The sequence below is a fragment of the Taudactylus pleione genome, unplaced genomic scaffold, assembly GCF_031769625.1.
Source record: "Taudactylus pleione unplaced genomic scaffold, aTauple2 ptg000053l, whole genome shotgun sequence".
Classification (NCBI taxonomy): Eukaryota; Metazoa; Chordata; class Amphibia; order Anura; family Myobatrachidae; genus Taudactylus; species Taudactylus pleione.
In genome coordinates, this window is record NW_028284455.1 from 10,906,430 (window position 1) to 10,931,522 (window position 25,093).

Here is a 25,093-nt window from a genome sequence, read left to right on the forward strand (position 1 = left end):
TGCTGCTTCTCTTACCCGGGCTTCTTCCGGGAAGAGATTATTAAAGGTAGGTAAGTATGCTATAGGGTGCACATTTGTACTTGGACTAACCATGTTGTGATGATAGGGGTGTAAATGTAATTTTCCTTTACATACAGAGAAAATACTACTACTTTACATAAAGCAAACAAATATTGAGCAGCTTCATTTATACACGGCCTTTTTGTGGTGAGTTATTATGTGCGTCTCTCCCAGCCTTACGTCTGTCTGCAAATTTTAAATCCCCAGCTCGCAGCCCAATATGTTTCTGCTAAGGTGTAAGAGGTCACCTTCTAGCTGGATTTACTCTTAACATTAAATGAGGCCCATAACCTGCATATACTATTATCTGTATATGTACAAGAGCAGAAAATAGCATAGGTTATATATAATTATAGACATTAAGTCGAACAATTTCAGCCATTCACTTCTAGTGCTAACCTGCGTACTGCTTACCGTTCACTTATGCTACTTAGGAAAAACAGCTAAATTGAGACTTATGTGTTTCGTGCTTAGTTTTAAAAGTAGCAATTATATAAAGGGTTTAGTGGTAGTATTACAGTCAGGTGCATAAATATTGGGACATTGACAGAATTTTCATATTTTGGCCTCTATTCACACCACAATGGCTTTGAAATGAAACAAACAAGATGTGCTTTAACTGCAGACTTTCAGATTTAATTTGAGGGTAATTACATCCAAAATCAGGTGAACGGTGTAGGAATTACAACGGTTTCTATATGTGCCTCCCACTTTTTAAGGGGCCAAAAGTAATGGGACTATCAACTCAAAAGCTATTTCATGGACAGGTGTGGGCTATTCCCTCATTATTTCATTATCAATTAAGCAGGTAAAAGGTCTGGAGTTGATTCTAGGTGTGACATTTGCATTTGGAATCAGTTGCTGTCGACTCTCAATATGAGATCCAAAGAGCTGTCACTATCAATGAAGCAAGCCATCATTAGGCTGAAAAATCAAAACAAACCCATCAGAGGGATAGCAAAAACATTAGGTGTGGCCAAATCAACTGTTTGGAACATTCTTAAAAAGAGAGAACGCACCAGAGAGCTTAGCAACACCAAAAGACCCGGAAGACCATGGAAAACAACTGTGGTGGATGACAGAAGAATTATTTCCCTGGTGAAGAAAAACCCCTTCACAACAGTTGGCCAAATCAAGAACACTCTCCAGGAGGTAGGAGTGTATGTGTCAAAGTCAACAATCAAGAGAAGACTTCACAAGAGTGAATATAGAGGGTTCACCACAAGATGTAAACCATTGGTGAGCCACAAAAACAGGAAGACCAGATTAGCGTTTGCCAAACAACATCTAAAAAAGCCATTACAGTTCTGGAACAACATCCTATGGACAGATGAGACAAAGATCAACTTGTACCAGAGTGATGGGAAGAGAAGAGTATGGAGAAGGAAAGGAACTGCTCATGATCCAAAACATACCACCTCATCAGTGAAGCATGGTGGTGGTAGTGTCATGGCGTGGGCATGTATGGACGCCAATGGAACTGGTTCCCTTGTATTTATTGATGATGTGACTGCTGACAAAATCAGCAGAATGAATTCTGAAGTGTTTCGGGCAATATTATATGCTCATATTCAGTCAAATGCTTCAGAACTCATAGGACGGCGCTTCACAGTGCAGATGGACAATGACCCGAAGCATACTGCAAAAGCAACCAAAGAGTTTTTTAAGGCTAAAAAGTGGAATGTTATGCAATGGCCAAGTCAATCCCCTGATCTGAATCCGATTGAGCATGCATTTCACTTGATGAAGACAAAACTGAAGGGAAAATGCCCCGAGAACAAGCAGGAACTGAAGACATTTGAAGTAGAGGCCTGGCAGAGCATCACCAGGGATGAAACCCAGCGTCTGGTGAGGTCTATGCGTTCCAGACTTCAGGCTGTAATTGCCTGCAAAGGATTTGCAACAAAGTATTAAAAAGTGAAAGTTAGATTTAGGATTGTTTAGTTTGTCCCATTACTTTTGGCCCCTTAAAAAGTGGGAGGCACATATAGAAACCGTTGTAATTCCTACACCGTTCACCTGATTTGGATGTAATTACCCTCAAATGAAATCTGAAAGTCTGCAGTTAAAGCACATCTGTTTGTTTCATTTCAAAGCCATTGTGGTGGTGAATAGAGGCCAAAATATGAAAATTCTGTCAATGTCCCAATATTTATGCACCTGACTGTATGTGCCGCTGTACTTCATTTTTATGTTAGCTACAATAATACGTTGAAATATTCCATTTTATAGATTCTTGCAACTAATTTGGTAGAGAATAGGGAACTTCGGTACCGGTGAGCAGTATTGAAGTTCTCAATCACATTAGCTGTTATATTAGGATGATCACTGTGAAGGAACTAGGATGTCATTCCCATAATGGCCGCTTAGGAAGCCAGCTTCAGTCATTGTGTATCTTTGGAGAATCACGTTTTCTTTGCTTAGACTAGATATTGAGATTAGAAACTCAAGTCAGAAAATTTACAGTATGTTAATCAGAACTAGTTTCCTTTAATCTACCTTGAGGGTCAGACAATAGATCCATTTGTTGTCTACAAGATATTCACTTTGATCAAATTTGAGGACCTTGCGAGTAGATTAAATAGTTTACAATTAGTTATTAATTATGATCTGTTATTAAATGCTAAAAATAATATTTGCTTCAAGGATATGATATTAATAGGATAAAAAGGAGATAAGGAACCTTTTACAATCACATATTTACAAACTTGAGTGGATGCGAAACTTTATTATTTATTACCAGTTATTTATATAGCGCACACATATTCCGCAGTGCTTTACAGAGAATATTTGTCCATTCACATCAGTCCCTGCCCCAGTGGATCTTACAATCTATATTCCCTACCACATGCACACACTAGAGTTAATTTTGTTGGGACCCAATTAACCTACCAGTATATTTTTGGAGTGTGGGAGAAAATCGGAGTACCGGGAGGAAACCCACACAAGCAAAGGGGAGAATATACAAACTCCACACAGTTAGGGCCACAGTGGGAATCGAACCCACGACCTCAGTGCTGTGAGGCAGTAATGCTAACCATTACACCATCTGTGCTTCCCAAAACTTACTTGAGATAGCTCAGAATAAAGTATCATAAATATCTCTGTAAAGAAAGCCTTGGATGTTACTTAAGCTCATGTAATATCTATTTTTTTTTCTTTGAACAATAGTAACTACTAGCAATACGTGTGTAACATCACCATGTCACCTACTAATTTAAATGTTTCATCTTGGAAATTCTACAAATAATTTAAATTTGTTAAATTCTACCACACTACTGTATTAAGTGACATTAAGTTATCTGAAATACTAGAGCAGGTCTTATATAACTCTAACCTGATTGCTATGTGTGTAAATGTTATGTCAGAGCAGGTATTAAAGTATTACTATGAGTTTTACAGTAATATAATGGAAATGTGTTATTAGGTAAGGTATACCTCTGTTAAACTACTGTATGTTTCTATTCATTATTATCACTTATTTATAAGTGGCATTTTAGGAAGCTCTGTAATTGAAGTGATCATATTATCGAAGGGTCTATTTGTAAAGCCTTGGATGGAGATAAAGTGAACGGAGATAAAGTCCCAGCCAATCAGCTCCTAACTGCCTCGTCACAGGTTTGAAAAATGACAGGAGCTGATTGTCTGGAACTTTATCTCCGTTCACTTTATCTCCATCCAAGGCTTAGTAAATAGACCTTTTTGTGTTCTAATCAAGCAAGTGGACTAGCATGGACTGCTGGAGGCTCCCCTGACACTGCAGATTAGGCAAATGGTGCCGAATTTAAATATCTTTACTTTATGAATACAAACATTGCTTAGTGCTACATTGCTTGGTTTCCAATTCTATTTGTTTGGCTAATATTAGCATCAGTAAATAAAAATGTATCCATATGCTATTTGGGTTTGGCCTCATTGATATAATTTGATAATAATCTGTAATCCTTGTTGACAGAAATGATACAAACCAACACTGTATTCAACGAAAGCTGCATCACCAAACAAGAAACATTCTTCTTAATGCAGTCCCTGTCTCTCGGAGGAGGGCAAATTATTTCCATCATCTTCTAATGGCTTCATAGGGGGCGTGTGAGTGGGAGGAAAACTCATAAGCTACAATCTCTGGGGCTGTCAGACAAATAGAGGAGCCCCAGGAAAAATGGCTTCATGTAAGTAAAGTGACACTGAAAATAATGGCTTCTCCTGTCAAACTCATTTGCATACATGTTATTAGCATTAAAAATGCTAGAAAACATCATGTAACAAACATCAGTGTTTTGAGGACTTAATTGCAGAGAAATTGGTAAGAGCAGAGGGCACATTGTAATAACTGGACTCAAGTCCCCGTGGTTAGGATAGTAATAATAATAATATTACCCAACTTTTAAATGTAGTTTTTTTTAAACAAAATGAAGACAAATCTGACTGTCAGAACTGCAAGTGCTAATTCTAGTATTCTGCACTTGACTTACAGTATTATTAGTACCTAACACCAGGATTACTGAAGCCGTGTTCCATTCTGTCCAACACTGCAGCAGTTAATTAAGCTTATTTCCCGAATGATTACCTCCACCTGTGCTAAAACCTCATAAGGTTGCTTCCCTGTGCAGTTCATTGTTCCTGGACTTCCGTGCTGCCCCTGTGTGAGATCTTGTTGCTGACAATGGCTTGTAACTGAACTATACTTCTTGCAAAGTGCCCTGACCCTTGGTTTGTTATAGCACAACCCTTGCCAATTGCCTGCCCTGATCTCCTTACATGTTTTTAGACTTTCCATGTCTGCTGCCAGCCCCGACCTTGTCCCTGAAGTTGATTATGCTTTGCTATAGCCACAGGTACTGTCCATCCTGTTTGCTTCCTTGTTCCAGTCAGTTCTGCCTTTACTCAAGTATATCACTGTGATTTTAAACCATTCTGTACTTAAATCATTCTGCCTATGTTAAAGTTAACCACTGTGAATCCAAGTTATTATGCCATCTTGTATTATACGTCGGCTTATATGGTGACAGCCTGAATTCTCAGAGAATAGTCATACGTGTTTCTGCATTCCAACTCATGTTATTTATTACTTGTGCTCTGCTACAATTACTCTAAATATCCATAAACTGTCTCCAATCTTTTTGCTGAACTATTATTCTGACTATTATCTTTTTCCTTGCTTTAAACCAAAAATCTGTTTTTCTTTGCTACTGGATCTATATAATTACCCCGATTTATATTTCACCTAATTTTGTGAGTGAATTTGCGAACACCACCATAATACGACATAGCATAAAAAACATCTAAATAAGGTATCTGAAGTGCTTAGATATTTTGTCTGACATTTTATGTGATGGGCAATAAAATATTTAACTACACCAATGAAACTATATCTTTGCTGCTCAGAATGAAGTCACAAATCAAACCTTTTAATGCAGTCTTGGAATTGTGACAAAAATTCAATGTTTTTAATACAGTGAATAATTGAAGACAAAAGTCAAGGGCCATGCTGTACCATTAGAGGATGTTTCCAGAGATATGTTCCATCTATGGGCAAATGTTTTACTATGTCGTATTTACAGCATGAAAATAAAGGTCATCCCTTTAAATCCATGCATGATTGATATTTACTGAGAAAGGTGAATCTCAGAGCAAAGTGACAGAAACTGAGAACTGCTATCTGCTGTGATAAGAACCATCTGTAACCTAGCAGCATATGATTAAGAGTAATAGAATAGAATGAGAAAGGAGAACTACGATACATGGGATGGGGTTTACCAATGATCATGAACAACTATTGACTAACACTAAAGCTGGGTGCACACTCACAGATATATTGGCTGACCAATTGATCGCCCAATATATCTGCTGGCCGTCAGTGATATGTCTGAACTACGTCGTTCACAGACATATCGCATTGGCTGCGCTGCACAGCTGATGGACAGATATGTCTGAGGACATATCTGTCCATCGGCAAGTGTGCACGGCAATCTGCAGACCGCCCATACACATACAGCGGCAGCCGCGGGGAGGGGGGCGGGGCTCGATCTGCAGATATATCTGTATAGTTTGTACCCAGCATAAGGGGGTATTTATCAAAGCTGGGAGAGAGAGAAAATTGTAAAAATAAACTACCAACCAATTAGCTCCTAACTGTCATTAATTAAACATAGCCTGCAAAATGTAAATTGGAAGCTGATTGGTTAGTACTTTATCTCTCACAATTTTATATCTCTCCCAGCTTTGATAAATAACCCCCTAACTCATAAACAGTTCATGACACTCAGAGTTGTCCCACTATTTGGTGGATAGCTTTGATGGATAGCTGGTGGACAAACTTTTCTAGTTTGTGTACTGATGCTGCAGATGCAATGAATACAGAATTTGGTTTGGAATGAAGCCTAACTTCAGAGGTTTTTAGAAAGATATGTATTGGCTGAAATAATCCCAAATATTTTGTCTGCAATTGTCTATGAATCCTAAGCACATAATAAGCAGAATGAAGATGAGATTTTATATGAAAATAAAACAAATGGGGCTTAAGAAGCTGGTTAGCAATGCTGAAAGGCAAGGGGTGAATACAGATATGTCCTTACACATCTTTGGTGCAGTCGCAATAAAAAGCCCCTCTCGGCACACCAGGTCCCGTGAGACTCTGCTTGCGTCAGGCGGAGTTTTTGCATCTTTTTTTGCCCGAAAATGCGTCTAAGTCACAATGCGATGAGACACTTGTATATATGTGTGTAATTGAGTCTCTAAATCTGTATACGAAGTGCTATAATGTAGTGCCCTTTTTTCACTCCAAGTTCCATTGTGCTCCATATACAGACTCAGTCGCACACAAATATACAAATGTCACATATCAAATTAAACAGCACAGTCTGCTGGTGCGTCCTAGTCACATTGCATTGCTACTTAGACACATTATCGGCATAAAAGAGATACCTGGCGCTAGAAGAGTAGCATGGGACCTGGCGGCTCACTCACGCCAGGCAAGTTGCGCTGCGTGGCGTATTGAGGATCGATGTATGGGGACAAATCTGTATAGTGGAAAATGCTGAGATACCAAACACAGGATTTATCACGGTAAATTATTTATTTTTTTTATCATAAAGGGGTGTGGCCATGCCTCCTGCTATTAGGCCACGCCTTCTTTCCCCCTGGACCCGGCAACCACAATTATATTTCGATTGTGTCCTATCTAGTGCCGATGTTACGGTCTAGTTGCGGTCCAAATAATCCTCACTGCTAGAGCACACCTGTATGGCATTTCAGGGGGTCCGCACGTACAGCTGTACAAGCATTTATGTACAGTACAATGAATTTGTCACACATATGGATAGCTATGGGTCACAGGGCTCCCTCCATTGCAGTCAGTTGCTGCATGGTAAAAACAGTTTTCATGTCAATTCATGTCATTCAAGGGGTGGGGCTGAAGTTTTGCCTTGGGTGCAGAGAGACCTTGCCCCGGCCTTGCATTGAACACCATATATTGATCACCTCTAGACCAAAACACTGCCTCTTTTTGATAGGTCAAAAGTAATTTCACTCTAATTTTAACGATTGAGGGCATCATGTGAGTTCAAACCCTGAACCTGGAGTTCTGGAAACCCGATACTGAACACTGACCATGTTTAAAGCCATCTATGCAAGCAAACAATCCTGCTCATAGATAAACTACACAGTGTATTGATTTTCAATTGATATGTTACTGCTCAATTGTTAGGTCACAGGTCATATTAAATTTTCCTTCCATGTAGTATTATATGTAAGATGAACAAAACAGGGTGAACGAGATGAATATATAGTTTTCCTTCCAGTGTTTCTCTGACATATGCAGTCATTTGCTACCTATCCACATTACTCACTAGCTTAGTTTCTGTTTGAAAAATGCCTAATTGTTACTATGGAAGTGCCTTGCATGTAACACAGTAGCTTGGCTGCAAATTAGTGCGGTAAATTAGACATGCCACACTGAGCATTTGTAGAGGATTATTTGTTTAACTAGAGCAGCCAAACTCATTTGGAACTGATGATTAAGTAGTTATAAAACGCTTTATAAAACCACTATGTAGAAATTTTATATTTAAATAAATGTAACACATGTTTTAGTACTACTTTGGATTATCTACATGTTATTCCTGTTTTTTTAGAAGTATACTGACTGTTTTGCTATTGTAGAGAAAGTATTTATCTCCCTTAAAGGGAAAATGCAGGTAAAAAACATTTTTGCAGCGCCGAGTAGCTCGGCTGTGCGCTGCTAGTCTTCTGCAAGGGAAGTTCAGTAACGAGAAGGCGAGGAGAGAGCCTGGGGTGGGTGCGCTGATACACCCACAACAGCACTCACAAGCCCTAAGGCTGACAGCTCAGGCAGCTGCAGCAGAAACCTCCTTCTAGCACTGTGAGCAAGGGTCATGAGATGCAGATGACGGGTCACAGTGGGGTCCAGATGTATAGCAGCGGCTGCAGCTGATTAGCACTGCAGCCGCCAGTGCAATGTGAAAGGAGGATGTTTTGTTTGGTGGATTCAGTGACGCCCTCCTGGGGCCGGCACCCTAGGCTGCTGCCTAAAGCTACCTAATGGTACTACCAGCCCTGGTTCAGAGTACAGTATTTCAGTAACAGTTAGTCATCTTCAGCCAGGGAGACCTGTTTCTAACAATACAGAAGCATTTGGTGTTCCACCCATTGTATGTATGGCTTGGGCATTATATGCCGGTGGCTGAAATCCCGACGTTGGAAGCCTGCTGGTCACAATCCCGACTATGGCTGGTAAGTGCCCTAACCCTTCCCCTAACCCTCCCTTGGGGTGCCTAACCCTAACCTCCCTCACTCCCCGGTGGTGCCTAACCCTAGCCCTACCTTCCCGCCCACCCTAAAACTAACCCTCCCCAGGGGGTGCCTAACCCTAACCTCCCCCCGATGGTGCCTAACCCTAACCCCCCATCTGTAGTCTAACCCTAACCTCTCCCCTCCCGCAACCTAAGCCTAAGTCCACCCCGGGGTGCTTAAACCTAGCAATCCCCCCCCGCGGCTGACAGCTACCAGGCCCCGCTGTACTTCAGTTCAGGATGCCAGCTATTGGTATCCGGCATCAGCATCTCCAGCTGATAGGGATTCCGGAATTTGGCATCCCGGCCGTCGGTCAAATGACCACATCCCGTATGTATAACTGTGAACATTTATGTGTGATGTACCTCCACTTGGGTTTAAGTATCATTGTTAATCAAGCGGGCAAATGAGGAGGGGAGGATATAATGTCTATGGATTGTTCAACAATAAGTGTATCACACCAACTTTAAAATGACCCTCCTTTTAGAGCGTGCATTAATGGCTAAATATTATCAATAAAGAAAATATAAGATAGATAGATAGATAGATAGATAGATAGATAGATAGATAGATAGATAGATAATCTAGAGTCCCGGTAGACCAATAATTTTGAGACAACTTAAGTGTCTTAAAATAAACTTATTTTATATCTGATACATGAAGTGAGATTATTACTTACCGAGATGAGTATTCATTATTTTTGCACAGTATTTACACATTGCATCCAAATCATTCAGTTGTCCTTGGAGGAATGAAATTTGAGCTTCAAGATCCTCTTCCTACAAATATATAAAAGTTATTATTACTCTTTCTTTATGTAGTAGCACCATATTATGCAGTGCTGTACAGAGAATCTTCATTAACTCATGAATCCCTGCCCCAGTGAAGTCTCTAATCTAAGTTTCCCGTACGAGACACACATGTACATACGCACTCTCCAGAGACACTTTCGTTAGAAGTCAATTCAATTCTTAGGCGTTTTTGGATTGTAGGGGGAAACCAAAGCACATGGAGGAAACCCACATGAACATTGGGAGATCATACAAATCTCATGCAGATAGATCCACAGTCAGATAGGAACCAAATATTGCAGTGCCAAGAGGCAGAAATGATAACCACTACAATCAAACAGTATTAATATTAATGTAAATGTTTAAAAGAGTAATTCATTGAGGGAATGAAAAACAGAGATCTATCCTACATAAAGCATGTCCTCACTTTTGAAATAAGAAATAGAATACCATTAATAAAACACTGGCTATTCCTGAATATAACTTTTTGTATAGTTGTAGACACTTCAGATCATGTGCTTAAAAGTGCACAGAATTCTTAAGTGAAAGGAAATATAATGTACACATCACACACCCACACAATACATGCCATATCTTGTCATTAAAATATGAGGGAAGGGGTACAGGAAAATAAGGAAAGGGGAAGATAGGGGAGGAGAGGGTATAGGTGGGGTGGAGACACATTACATTGTATATTACATGACATGGGCTCTATTTATTAACATTATTTTTACTAAAATAAAGTGAAAAAGGGTGTTTTCACACCCTTTTCAGATTATTTTAGTTTCACCTGTAGTTATTACAGGGCAATTGGAGTAGAATTAGTAAAATTCTACTCCAAACCCCAGTATCACTTATTTTTAGTAAAGCAGATCGCATTTCCCATAATTGTAATGGGAAATGTCATCCGACCACAGTTACTAAAAATAAATTGTAAAAAAATACCGGGGGAAGCCCTGTGATAATAACGCCACCTGGAGGTGGCGATATCCAGGGTCTCCCCCGTTTACCGGGCTCCCACTCTGCTCTAACGGGGAGAGCAGAGGCGGGAGCAGGTACCAGTAATCAGCTATGTGGTCTAAGCAGACTGCAAGCTGATTACTGTAAAAAAAAGAAAAAAAAAATTAAAATTTTTTTTTTCTACTTAGCTGAATCCAGGGACCGGTGATCGGGCCTCCGGTGATGGCTCCTCTCCAGTCAGCTGGTCTCCCATAGTACACTGGGGCCCGGTCATCAGGTGATCGGGCCCCAGTGCAGTGTGGGAGATCACCTGATCGGGAAGCCCGGAGAAGATCACTGGAGGCCAGGAGGATGCAGGTATGTGTAATGAAGGGAGGGGGGGTCGCGGGGGTCCGCGATCGCGGGGGGCGGGGCTTAGCGTCGGTGGGGGTAGTAGCGGTGGTCAGTCGGCGCATGCGTGGGCTCTTAGTCGCGGTATTTTTTCCGAAAATACCGCGACTAGAGTGCGGATGGGATCCGCAGGAACAGAGCTTTATCGCAAGCTCTGTCCCTACAAGGGATTTATAGTAAATCCCTGTGATATTGCCTGAATTCGCAATGCGAATTCACTCGGTAATATCACACTACAATCCGCATTCAATATGCGGATTGTAGTAAATAGAGCCCTATAGAAATAGAATCCCAGGGAGACATTCTCACAAGTAACAAAGCAAGTGAGTACATACAGTAGTATTCACACATCGCTGGGAATTACTGTATCTGGTCATTCTAATGGAGAATAAAGTGTTGACTGAGTAGAAACAAAGGCCCTCATTCAGAGCCGTATGCTCTGAGCAGAGCGCACGCTCTGAATGAGGGCCGTCCTCCATAACTATGGAGCATCCTCCTGGACGCTAGTATAGCTGTGGGTCACCACCCACAGCCTATACGAGCGTGCAGTTTGATGGCCGCGATGGTCTTGACCATCGCAACCATCGAAACTGCGAGCCGGAGCCTGCGGTTGAGGTTTTCAAGCGCAAGCTCCGGAGTGATTTTGGCTCTATCAGAGCCAAAATCACTCCCACTGACATCACTAGTGATGTCAGTGGGCCGGCTTCTGACGGTAGGCGTTCCCTTAGGAACGCCCCCGTCAGGGAGGCACGCCCCCGGCATGCCCACCAAAGGGGGCGTGCTGTCAATCAACATCGACAGCACGCCCCCTTTGATCAGACACAACGAGCGAAGAAAAGTCCTTCGCTCGTCGCGTCTGGCGCATGCGCACGACGGAGCTCCCTCCGTCGTGCGCATGCTCAGTGCAGAACATCGACCCACTTGCGAGCGGACAGCCGCTCGCGAGTGGGTCTGAATCAGGCCCAAAGTTAGATTATTTAGCCTAAAAGCAACTGCTACTGTCAAGATCTATCATACGTGTCAAACATAATCAAAAACAGGATCTGTATTAGACCTCTGTGGCACTGCCAAAGTCTGTGGTAACCTTGTGCTCGCTCAAGCTTAATACCGTAGAAGGCACAGTAAACCCTCCCAGGCTTTGTTACCTTGTAATATGAACAGAACATATTATTTAAAAAAAATAAAAAAAAACATCGGTGCATTCCATTCAAAGAGAACTAATCACAAAATGATTTTGCAAAGCAAACAAAAAAAAAAACATAGTGCAGGTCTAAATGTGACTGCATTCTGACTGCGAATGGAATGCACACTCAATGCTAATATGACTATACACATGTCCTAATGTGTACACATCGCGCTGCCCCACTTTTACATACATATTATCATCGCCACTTACACCGAAGTCACGTTAAGTGCAGGAGATCCATCTGAATTTGGCATCCAGAATACATTCACCTGGCTCAGATAAGTGAGTAGCTCTGCCACAGAAACACCCATTTAGATACATACCACTCTGCTGACGTTTATAAAGGTGCGTATGCAATCCGCAACACATGCGCTGTATGTGAGAAATCACTGGCTACAGTCCCTGCTGTGTTCAACACAGAATCAGCTCATATTATACAGGGAGCACTCAGAGCAATTCAGCTGCTAAAACACTGTAAGGTGCCACATTGGTCACATCCAATTATTATTTTAGTTTTCAAATTGTGAATCATTGTTACTAAAGTAAAATGAAATGGCTACTAAACCAGGCATTATTTGTTCCAGTTTTTTATAAATTCTGTAAGCTCTTGGGGGTAATTTCTCTAACGCTCCAGCATCTATTTGTTATGCCAACAATTACACACCAATAACCAGACATTTTAAATGAATTCTAATCCTTGTAATGTGCTTGCATTAAGATTGCAATGGGATTCCAGAGAAGTTATATTACACTGACTTGTACCAAAGTCATCTTACATGGATAGAGAATAAAGCTGCATTTATCGGACATGCTACCTCATCCAAGTGAGATATTGTTTGCATTGCATGCAGTATTTCCATGTTAGGTATTCCACGCTATAGGATAATAACCACCATGTAGTGTGCCAATACAGTTTTACTGTAATGGAAAACATTCTAGATAAAGACTCAATTAATTCTGTAATACTCTGTGCTAGAAGTCTTGCCTTAGCTATGGCAGAGAGTGCTGAAAGTAGAAACTAAAAGACTTTCAGCAGTATTAGTAATGAAACAGTGTTAATGCATCAGACTCCTACCACTGTCAAGGAATATAGAAAGCACAGCGAAGGGAATTTGTATTAATGGTTCTTCTACTAGCTGTCAAGGTCACTTACTAGGGCACATGTATCTGAATTAAAGTGATTTATAAAACCAGTGGCTGTGTGTGTTCCTAGGTAAAATCATATACTCTATGTAGGATTTATTTAGATTTTTATTAAACAATGGGGCTGATTCATTGGTGAACCATACTTGCCGACAATCAGCTCCCTCCTTCTGGGAGGGAGCTGAATGTCGGCTAACAGCGGGGGGTGTGTCCGGCCAATTATTACACATTGGGCGCGATCACATCATCATGACCCCGCCCCCTCTTCACAATGCCGTTATTTTCGGCATTGTGAAGCAGGGGGCGGGGCCACGATGACGCGATTCAGTAGGAATCACGTCACCGCCCCCCCCCCTCCCGCTGCACTGATTTCTAGTTCTTTCTGGGGTGAAGTTGGGAGGGTTGGTGGATACCAGGAGGCTTGTCTGCCTTTCTGGGGGGCCGGGAGTGGCACCCGATATTCGGGTAAACTCCCAGCCAAATCGGTGAACGCAGAATCGTTCTCGTCTATTGGCAGACGTCTGTCTGTGAGTTTATGCAAATGTCGCTACAAAATCCTTCCCATCTGTGTGTATGAATGCACAAGGACTGAGGCGCCCACTGTCAGCGTCCGTGCACACTGTAATACCGGCTGGTGAGCCTTAAGTTGCACCATCAAAACTTCCACCAGCCCTATGGCGGGTGTAGCTTCTCTCAGTATGGTCTCCTATGTGAGTGATTGAGCATCTGTGTATGCAACCGCATTCACCGACACGCCAATGACACTCCCATATCACGCCCAATAAGACGGACCATCTGCGTGTGCTGTTACCGGCCAGAAATGCCCACTACTTCTCCGTGCGTGTTTCTGAAATCGCAACTGCAACTCTGCACGGACATATGCGGGTTCGATTTAGACGCATGCACAATAATAATGCTCCACTACATCCAACATTGGCAGTGCGCCCACCTCTGTATCAGGTCTAATGTAAGTGCAAACAGATATCCAGGCCCAAGGTTGCTCCAGGGTGCATTACTGATCACTATTTATATTATATATGTCGATTTTTAAATTAGTGATAATTCCAATTACTAGTAGAATGCAATTATTGTTTTATGCACATGATATTAATGGAGATAATACAGTTTGGGATAGAGCTGGGGGTCAGGCAGCACTGTAAATAAAGCTGAAATATTGTCCTGGAAATAAAATTTGCAAAACACGATGTTGAGAAATAAATACGGCGACATTGAGATTACGCATGACACAACTGTGTGATTTCCAGCCTCAGTGGCTATAGCCAATATGAAGAGGGATGTTAAACTATGTGTGATATAATAACAGTAGCAAGCAATATTAATTCAAGAATAAAAATCCTGCAAGCCACAGAACACATTTATGACCATATAAATGTGCCTGGGTCTGCCCTGCAGTACTGATAGCAGACTTAGGCCCTCATTCAGAGCCGTACGCTCTGAGCAGAGCGCACGCTCTGAATGAGGGCCGGGCTCCATTTTCATGGAGCGTCCTCCTGGACGCTCGTATAGCTGTGGGTCACCACCCACAGGCTATACGAGCGTGCTTTGTGATGGCCGCGATGGTCGAGACCATCGCGACCATCGAAATTGCGAGCCGGAGCCTGCGGTTGAGGTTTTCAACCGCAAGCTCCGGAGTGATTTTGGCTCTATCAGAGCCAAAATCACTCCCACTGACATCACTAGTGATGTCAGTGGGCCGGCTTCTGACGGGAGGCGTTCCCGTGGGAACGCCCCCGTCAGGGAGGCACGCCCCCGGCACGCCCACCAAAGGGGGCGTGCTGTCAATCAACATTGACAGCACGCCCCCTTTGATCGGACACAACGAGCGAAGGACTTTCCTTCGCTCGTCGCGTCTGGCGCATGCGCACGACGGAGCTCCCTCCGTCGTGCGCATGCTCAGTCCATAACATCGACCCACTTGCGAGCGGACAGCCGCTCGCGAGTGGGTCTGAATCAGGCCCTTAGTTGGAGATAGGGGGTCAGTGGTTTTGGCTATATATAAATTGCAGCTTTTTCAGTAATGTGGGATAAGACTTTGATCTATATTCTGATTCACACCTATTGAACATTTTGGTGGGATTGCCTATTCCTAGTATATTTTCACAGTGATGCACTTGAAAAACGATTTTAGGTTGTATAAATTACATTGGAGTAACTGCCCTGCTTTCACCATGCTGCTATGCCTGTTCCTGGTGGGCATCAGTTGAGTGTTTATAGTGAATGAAGGTAACAATGTCATGAGGACCTTGCTATAATGAAGTGTATATTTTCAAAGTTTAAGTTGATATTTGTCATCACACTGAAGTTTTACCTTTTATACAGTTGATGTCTATTGTGCAATATCCTGGCTCTGTGGTTATGTCAAGGGAAACCTGAAATATACACACTTCGGTAGCATCCAAGAATTACATTAGAAATATGAGGATTGTTGCCTTGTTACATAAAAGATCTAAATTCAATCTGAGTGTTCCATAACTGCAAATCGTCTCCATTTGGTCGGACAGTCCACATTTTTGGAATGTAAATCAGTGCATGATCCTCCAGGGAGGGACCATAGCTCAGGGGCGTATCTATATTTTGGCCAGGATGGCACTTGCCAGGGGCACCGGCTGCCAGGGGGGCGCCACCCGGCAGTACCACCATAGCAATATATGCGCTCAGCTGTGGACAGGTATGGTGTGCTGGGCACCCGCTGCAAAGGATATGTAGGGTGGCCACACAGAGCGGAGAATGCAATTTCTTGCAATTTCTGTTAGCCGGGTGCCCGCTACTGTGTATATCAGCGGCGCACCTGGCGGTCCTGACTGCTGTGAGGGTTGTGTATAGATCCCCTTCAGTAGGTACATCTGTGGAAAGGGGATCTATCCACAACCCTGCTGTAAGCTCTGCCTCCCACATGGCACACTGGCTTGAGACGTCAGTAACTCAACTCCTTGTGCAAGGGATCGAGGAGCTAGTGTTGGCCGGATAGGGGTGTGTGTGTGTTAACAGGTCCGTCTCTCGTTAGTATGTGTGTGTGAATAGGTCAGTGTCTTGTTAATGTGTGTGTTTGTAAGTATGTTGTGTGTGTATGTTATGTATGTATGTATACTGTGTGTGTGTTTGTAAGTATGTCATGTGTGTATGTTATGTGTGTATGTATGCTGTGTGTGTCTCACACACACATATATATATTTATTTTATGGAACCCCCCCCCCCTGAAAATAAGAGAAGGGGTGAGGGCAACAACAAAAAATAATTAACTATACATATAAGTGAAGAGTTGCAGGGGGACAAAAAAATTAATCAAATATAAACTATACAAATAACAATACAATGGGAGGTGTCAGGACTGGAAGTAGGAGGAGTCATTAGTAGAGATGGGAGGAGTCAGGGTTCATTCTTTAGCCCCCCTCACCCTACTGTGTGGTAGGTGAAATACCGCCTAAAAGGGTGAGGACTTTTTAATCAAAAACCGACAAGGAACATTTTGCACGAATATCCAGTGTAAGTTTTATGTCTGTTCATTATTGTATGTACTTTATGGAACTTCAAATAAATGTCTTACAAATGTCATGCATATGAGATACTTATGCTTTGCTACACATTGGTTTATATACTTTTTTGCATATATATGTTCATCGTCAGGTTCAAGCGCCTATATTCACTCACCAAATCTGGTATACATATGTAACTTTAGGGAGGGGTTGTGTTGCTCCCAAGGTGTATGACTGGCTGCTATTGGTTCTGTTTATTTGTTATATGGATAATTAGCCATTAGGAGACCTGTTAACTACCATTGAAAACTGGCTGAAAGGATGTTATTATAATTTCTAGTAAATAATCTCTGCCCATGATTCTAAAAAGCAGTCATTGCTCATAATATTAAAGCTTGTTACTTTGAAAGGAAGCCAGATTTTGATAGGATTGTTATGCAGAAGTTACTGTACTTGAAGATTATAACCTCTCGGTAAGCACCAAACCATCTGGAGATGAATTGACCTGGGGCTGGCAGCAGGCAAAGAGTATCTAAAAGCATGTCTGGTTAGAACAAAGGAAATGTCAGAAAGGTCTGAAGCTTGAAAAACATTAGATGATGTGTACCCAGCCAAACTATTGTGAGCGACGGACCCCGCGGGGGTGCCGACATCGGCAAGTGCATACATACTTGCCTATGCAGGCAGCGACGAAGCGAAGGCGAGGGGTAGCGGGGCTATGCTGCGTTCGGCAGCATGGCATCACTAGCTACATCCTCAGATCTTTCTGCATGTACAAAAGACCTGAGGATGCGAAAGACGACCCGCAGGAGCGCGCATCGGCATTGTGCGTACACACTGGACGATATGAACGATTTGTCGTTCAGATGCTTCGGAATCGTGCAAATCGCATTGTCTAGTGTGCAGGGGCCTTAAGGCAATCAGGATCAACAGGTGTCCAGGCAAAGTAAACGCAGCAGGTCTAGAATGTCAGGTAACAAGCAGTATAACCAATACTGAAAGAGAGACAGGTTCCTTCTGAATCCAGTCCATGGCAGCTAGGGTGCCAGCAGGTGAACTGGAGGGTAACGCTGTCAAACAGACAATGTATTTTAACTGTAACCAATACAGAAAATGTTAAGCTTTGGGTAGTGTTCTACTTTAACTGTGAATACATAAAAGCAGTTTATCAAGTATGCACCAAGTATATAAAGTTTGTCAAGTATACTGTACAAAGGCTGTGCCAATAATAGTGTTTACACAGGCCAATGAACAGGCCTCTCTTTCCTCGTAAACTAACTAAAAACACAGCATATCAGAACACAGGCAGTCAGCATATGTTCAGTTTTGTTTGCAAGTGTCCCATTAACTTACATACAATTTATGAATAAATAAATACAGTGTGCTGAACACAAAGCATACTATGACTTCAATATATATGCTACTCACGTTACCACTACTGAAGTTCCCACAATGCTTCTCCCCCCTACAGGAAATGGCATTAATCCACAGCAAAACTAACATCTTCCAAAATATTATGTGAAATCAAGCTTTTGTGCACCAGATTGCCAAATATGCTAATTAAATTGGAATTAAATTATATTTTCAGGCTTCCTGACAGAAAAAAAAGAAATAAGCTTCCATGCGCTGTAAATTTTAGCAACTAAATCCCCCAGGAGATTGTTTTGGCAAGCTACAGTAAGGGAAAAAGACCGGGTATATGCTTGCTACAGAATTAATATAGAACATTAATATACAGTTGTAACACATACAGTTCTGAATGAACTGGCAAACAAAGATTTAGCAAGTGCAGTAATATCAGAAGCACTGTTGTTGGTATATGAAAGGATGCTGCTATATACAGTATGGTCATACCTGCAGGAGGAAAGATATGAAAACATACCTCCCAACTGTCCCAGCACAGTCCCAATTTTAGGACTCTGGGCCTGATTCAGACCCGCTTGCGAGCGCTGAGCGCTCGCAAGCTGGTCGAAGTTAGCCCAGTGCGCATGCGCGAGACCCGGATAGCGACGGCCAAGCCGTCAAAGGGGGCGTGCTGTCGATGGTGAGTGACAGCACGCCCCCTTTGGTAGGCGTGCCGGGGGCGTGGCTGCCCAGACGGAGGCGTTCCCGTGGGAACGCCTACCGTCTGGACCCGGCCGCACTGACATCACAAGTGATGTCAGTGGGAGTGCTCTCGGCTCTGATATAGCCGAAAGCACTCCAGGGCTTGCGGCAATGAGACCCTACCACAAGGGTCTCGTCGCAAGCCCGATGGTCGCGATGGTCTTGACCATCGCGACCATCTTTTTGGCCGCTCGCTATAGCTGTGAGTGGTCAGCCACAGCTATGCGAGCGGCCAGGAGGCCGCTCTTAAAAAAGATAAGGACGGCCCTGATTCAGAGCGAGCACTCTGTCAGAGCGTCCGGCTCTGAATCAGGGCCTCTGTCTCTCCGTCTCGATCAACGGGAGGTTGCGAGATGTTGCCCATAGCAACCAATCAGATTCTACTTAACATTTATCTAGCACCTTCTAGAAGATAGTAGGTAGAATCTGATTGGTTGCTATGGGCAACATCTCCACTTCTTAAAATCCATACTTAAATATAGCCCTTGCACTGCATTTGGAGAGTAGTGATTTCATTCCTTTACAATATTACATTATTTTTGTATTTATATATTTTGAAAGAAAGGAATTAATGACTGACCCTGTAGATAGAATACATATCTTTATGAGAATAGCCCTATGCAAGCAACTTTTGATGATCTTTGGATTCATATTGAATTTGGTTAATTCTTAAGCTGGGTACACACTAGACGATATGTCGTCCATCATATCATCCACATTGGGCAGTGTGTACCCACTATGTCGCTGACGATGCGCGCTCCCTCGCGTCGACAGCGACGTTGCTCGTCGGTTCTGCATGCAGGTCGACGGGCGATATCGTCAGCAGGCATTTGGCACTCATGGCCCCCGCTGTCATGCCGTCGCGCTCGGCATCGGCAAGTGTGTACACACTTGCCGATGCCGGCTCCCCTGCCGGGCCCGCCGCACGAGACATCAGCTAGCTGGATACACATTGTTAAGTGTGTACCCAGCATAAGACTAATAGACCTCTGAATAGAAAATAAAGAGTATGCTAAAACTCATCAAGGGGCTCCAAGACCTGTATAATAACACTTGAAACCTGTTTTTATATAGTTAGCTGGATATACAAGTAATCAGTTTGTTCTAAATGAAAATGTCTTATAATAATAAATAATGAACCTTCTTTATGTATTAGGAGTCCTCACTCACTTATACAGTCAGGTCCATAAATATTGGGACATTGACAGAATTTTCATATTTTGGCCTCTATTCACCACCACAATGGCTTTGAAATTAAACAAACAAGATGTGATTTAACTGCAGACTTTCAGATTTAATTTGAGGGTAATTACATCCAAATCAGGTGAACGGTGTAGGAATTACAACGGTTTCTATATGTGCCTCCCACTTTTTAAGGTGCAAGAAATCCGCCAGAGACAGACTTCCCTTTACATTATGCACAACTCAGAAGTGCATGGAGCTTTTCAGATATGTCCATGACTCACCCAAGTCAGGATGGTTCCAACCATTTAACACCATAAAAATGCCCTAATTCACAGAAAGACAGATCCGGCCAAGTATTGTCCAACGGAAAATAAAACAGCCATCTGGAGAACAGGAGGGACATACTGAGGACAGGAGGGACATACTGAGGACAGGACAGATACTGAGAACAAAACGGACTTACTGAGAACAGGAGGGACATACTGAGGACAGGACAGATACTGAGAATAGGAGGGACATACTGAGAACAGGAGGGACATACTGAGAACAGGAGGGACATACTGAGGACAGGAGGGACATACTGAGGACAGGAGGGACATACTGAGGACAGGAGGGACATACTGAGAACAGGAGGGACATACTGAGGACAGGACAGATACTGAGAACAGGAGGGACATACTGAGAACAGGAGGGACATACTGAGAACAGGAGGGACATACTGAGAACAGGAGGGACATACTGAGAACAGTAGGGACATACTGAGAACAGTAGGGACATACTGAGGACAGGACGGACATACTGAGAACAGGACGGACATACTGAGGACAGGAGAGATACTGAGAACAGAAGGGACATACTGAGAACAGGAGGGACATACTGAGAACAGGACGGACATACTGAGAACAGGACGGACATACTGAGAACAGGACGGACATACTGAGAACAGGACAGATACTGAGAACAGGATGCACATACTGAGAATAGGAGACACATACTGAGAACAGGACGCATATACTGAGAACAGGACGCACATACTGAGACTAGGAGGGACATACTGAGAACAGACGGGACATACTGAGAACAGGAGGAACATACTGAGGACAGGACGGACATACTGAGGACAGGACGGACATACTGAGGACAGGACGGACATACTGAGAACAGGAGGGACATACTGAGAACAGGAGGGACATACTGAGAACAGGAGGGACATACTGAGAACAGGAGGGACATACTGAGAACAGGACGCACATACTGAGAACAGGACGCACATACTGAGAACAGGAGGGACATACTGAGAACAGGAGGGACATACTGAGAACAGGCGGGACATACTGAGAACAGGCGGGACATACTGAGAACAGGCGGGACATACTGAGGACAGGAGGGACATACTGAGGACAGGAGGGACATACTGAGAACAGGAGGGACATACTGAGAACAGGACGCACATACTGAGAACAGGAGGGAGATACTGAGAACAGGCGGGACATACTGAGAACAGGACGCACATACTGAGAACAGGAGGGACATACTGAGAACAGGAGGGACATACTGAGAATAGGAGGGACATACTGAGAACAGGACGGACGTACTGAGAACAGGACAGACGTACTGAGAATAGGAGACACACTGAGAACAGGAGGGACATACTGAGAACAGGACGCACATACTGAGAATAGGAGGGAGATACTGAGAACAGGAGGGAGATACTGAGAACAGGCGGGACATACTGGGAACAGGCGGGACATACTGAGAACAGGACGGACATACTGAGAACAGGACGGACATACTCAGAATAAGAGGTACATACTGAGAACAGGAGGGACATACTGAGAACAGGAGGGACATACTGAGAACAGGAGGGACATACTGAGGACAGGAGGGACATACTGAGGACAGGAGGGACATACTGAGGACAGGAGGGACATACTGAGGACAGGAGGGATAAACTGAGGACAGGAGGGACATACTGAGGACAGGAGGGACATACTGAGAACAGGAGGGACATACTGAGGACAGGACAGATACTGAGAACATGAGGGACATACTGAGAACAGGAGGGACATACTGAGAACAGGAGGGACATACTGAGAACAGGTGGGACATACTGAGAACAGTAGGGACATACTGAGGACAGGACGGACATACTGAGAACAGGACTGACATACTGAGGACAGGAGAGATACTGGGCACAGGAGGGACATACTGAGAACACGAGGGACATACTGAGAACAGGACGGACATACTGAGAATAGGACAGATACTTAGAACAGGATGGACATACTGAGAATAGGGAGAGGGAGATACTGAGAACAGGCGGGACATACTGAGAACAGGAGGAACATACTGAGGACAGGACGGACATACTGAGAACAGGACGCACATACTGAGAATAGGAGGGAGATACTGAGAACAGGAGGGACATACTGAGAACAGGACGGACATACTGAGAACAGGACAGACATACTGAGAACAGGACGGACATACTCAGAATAAGAGGTACATACTGAGAACAGGACAGACATACTGAGAACAGGAGGGACATACTGAGAACAGGAGGGACATACTGAGAACAGGAGGGACATACTGAGAACAGGAGGGACATACTGAGAACAGGAGGGACATACTGAGGACAGGAGAGATACTGAGAACAGGAGGGACATACTGAGAACAGGAGGGACATACTGAGAACAGGACGGACATACTGAGAACAGGACAGATACTGAGAACAGGACGCACATACTGAGAATAGGAGACACATACTGAGAACAGGACGCATATACTGAGAACAGGACGCACATACTGAGACTAGGAGGGACATACTGAGGACAGGAGGGACATACTGAGGACAGGAGGGATATACTGAGGACAGGAGGGACATACTGAGGACAGGAGGGACATACTGAGAACAGGAGGGACATACTGAGGACAGGACAGATACTGAGAACATGAGGGACATACTGAGAACAGGAGGGACATACTGAGAACAGGAGGGACATACTGAGAACAGGAGGGACATACTGAGAACAGGTGGGACATACTGAGAACAGGTGGGACATACTGAGAACAGTAGGGACATACTGAGGACAGGACGGACATACTGAGAACAGGACTGACATACTGAGGACAGGAGAGATACTGGGCACAGGAGGGACATACTGAGAACACGAGGGACATACTGAGAACAGGACGGACATACTGAGAACAGGACGGACATACTGAGAATAGGACAGATACTGAGAACAGGACGGACATACTGAGAATAGGAGACACATACTGAGAACAGGACGCACATACTGAGAACAGGTGGGACATACTGAGAACAGTAGGGACATACTGAGGACAGGACGGACATACTGAGAACAGGACTGACATACTGAGGACAGGAGAGATACTGGGCACAGGAGGGACATACTGAGAACACGAGGGACATACTGAGAACAGGACGGACATACTGAGAATAGGACAGATACTTAGAACAGGATGGACATACTGAGAATAGGGAGAGGGAGATACTGAGAACAGGCGGGACATACTGAGAACAGGAGGAACATACTGAGGACAGGACGGACATACTGAGAACAGGACGCACATACTGAGAATAGGAGGGAGATACTGAGAACAGGAGGGACATACTGAGAACAGGACGGACATACTGAGAACAGGACAGACATACTGAGAACAGGAGGGACATACTGAGAACAGGACAGACATACTGAGAACAGGACAGACATACTGAGAACAGGACGGACATACTCAGAATAAGAGGTACATACTGAGAACAGGACAGACATACTGAGAACAGGAGGGACATACTGAGAACAGGAGGGACATACTGAGAACAGGAGGGACATACTGAGAACAGGAGGGACATACTGAGAACAGGAGGGACATACTGAGAACAGGAGGGACATACTGAGGACAGGAGAGATACTGAGAACAGGAGGGACATACTGAGAACAGGACGGACATACTGAGAACAGGACGGACATACTGAGAACAGGACGGACATACTGAGAACAGGACAGATACTGAGAACAGGACGCACATACTGAGAATAGGAGACACATACTGAGAACAGGACGCATATACTGAGAACAGGACGCACATACTGAGACTAGGAGGGACATACTGAGGACAGGAGGGACATACTGAGGACAGGAGGGACATACTGAGGACAGGAGGGATATACTGAGGACAGGAGGGACATACTGAGGACAGGAGGGACATACTGAGAACAGGAGGGACATACTGAGAACAGGAGGGACATACTGAGGACAGGACAGATACTGAGAACATGAGGGACATACTGAGAACAGGAGGGACATACTGAGAACAGGAGGGACATACTGAGAACAGGTGGGACATACTGAGAACAGGTGGGACATACTGAGAACAGTAGGGACATACTGAGGACAGGACGGACATACTGAGAACAGGACTGACATACTGAGGACAGGAGAGATACTGGGCACAGGAGGGACATACTGAGAACACGAGGGACATACTGAGAACAGGACGGACATACTGAGAACAGGACGGACATACTGAGAATAGGACAGATACTGAGAACAGGACGGACATACTGAGAATAGGAGACACATACTGAGAACAGGACGCACATACTGAGACTAGGAGGGAGATACTGAGAACAGGCGGGACATACTGAGAACAGGAGGAACATACTGAGGACAAGACGGACATACTGAGAACAGGACGCACATACTGAGAATAGGAGGGAGATACTGAGAACAGGAGGGACATACTGAGAACAGGAGGGACATACTGAGAACAGGACAGACATACTGAGAACAGGACAGACATACTGAGAACAGGACGGACATACTGAGAACAGGACGGACATACTCAGAATAAGAGGTACATACTGAGAACAGGACAGACATACTGAGAACAGGAGAGACATACTGAGAACAGGAGGGACATACTGAGAACAGGAGGGACAT

The 25,093-nt window shown here is 43.7% G+C and overlaps 1 protein-coding gene across 4 annotated transcripts in view; it reads right to left on the reverse strand.

The window, feature by feature from the left end:
* The window catches only part of TBC1D5 (TBC1 domain family member 5), a 728,182-nt gene that overhangs the window by 60,392 nt on the left and 642,697 nt on the right, over nt 1–25,093 (reverse strand). For all 4 annotated transcript variants that reach the window (XM_088463373.1, XM_088463358.1, XM_088463381.1 and 1 more), the window contains one exon: nt 9,551–9,650. In XM_088463373.1, coding sequence (XP_088319499.1) covers nt 9,551–9,650 — 100 coding nt within the window. The remainder of the gene's footprint in view (nt 1–9,550; nt 9,651–25,093) is intronic.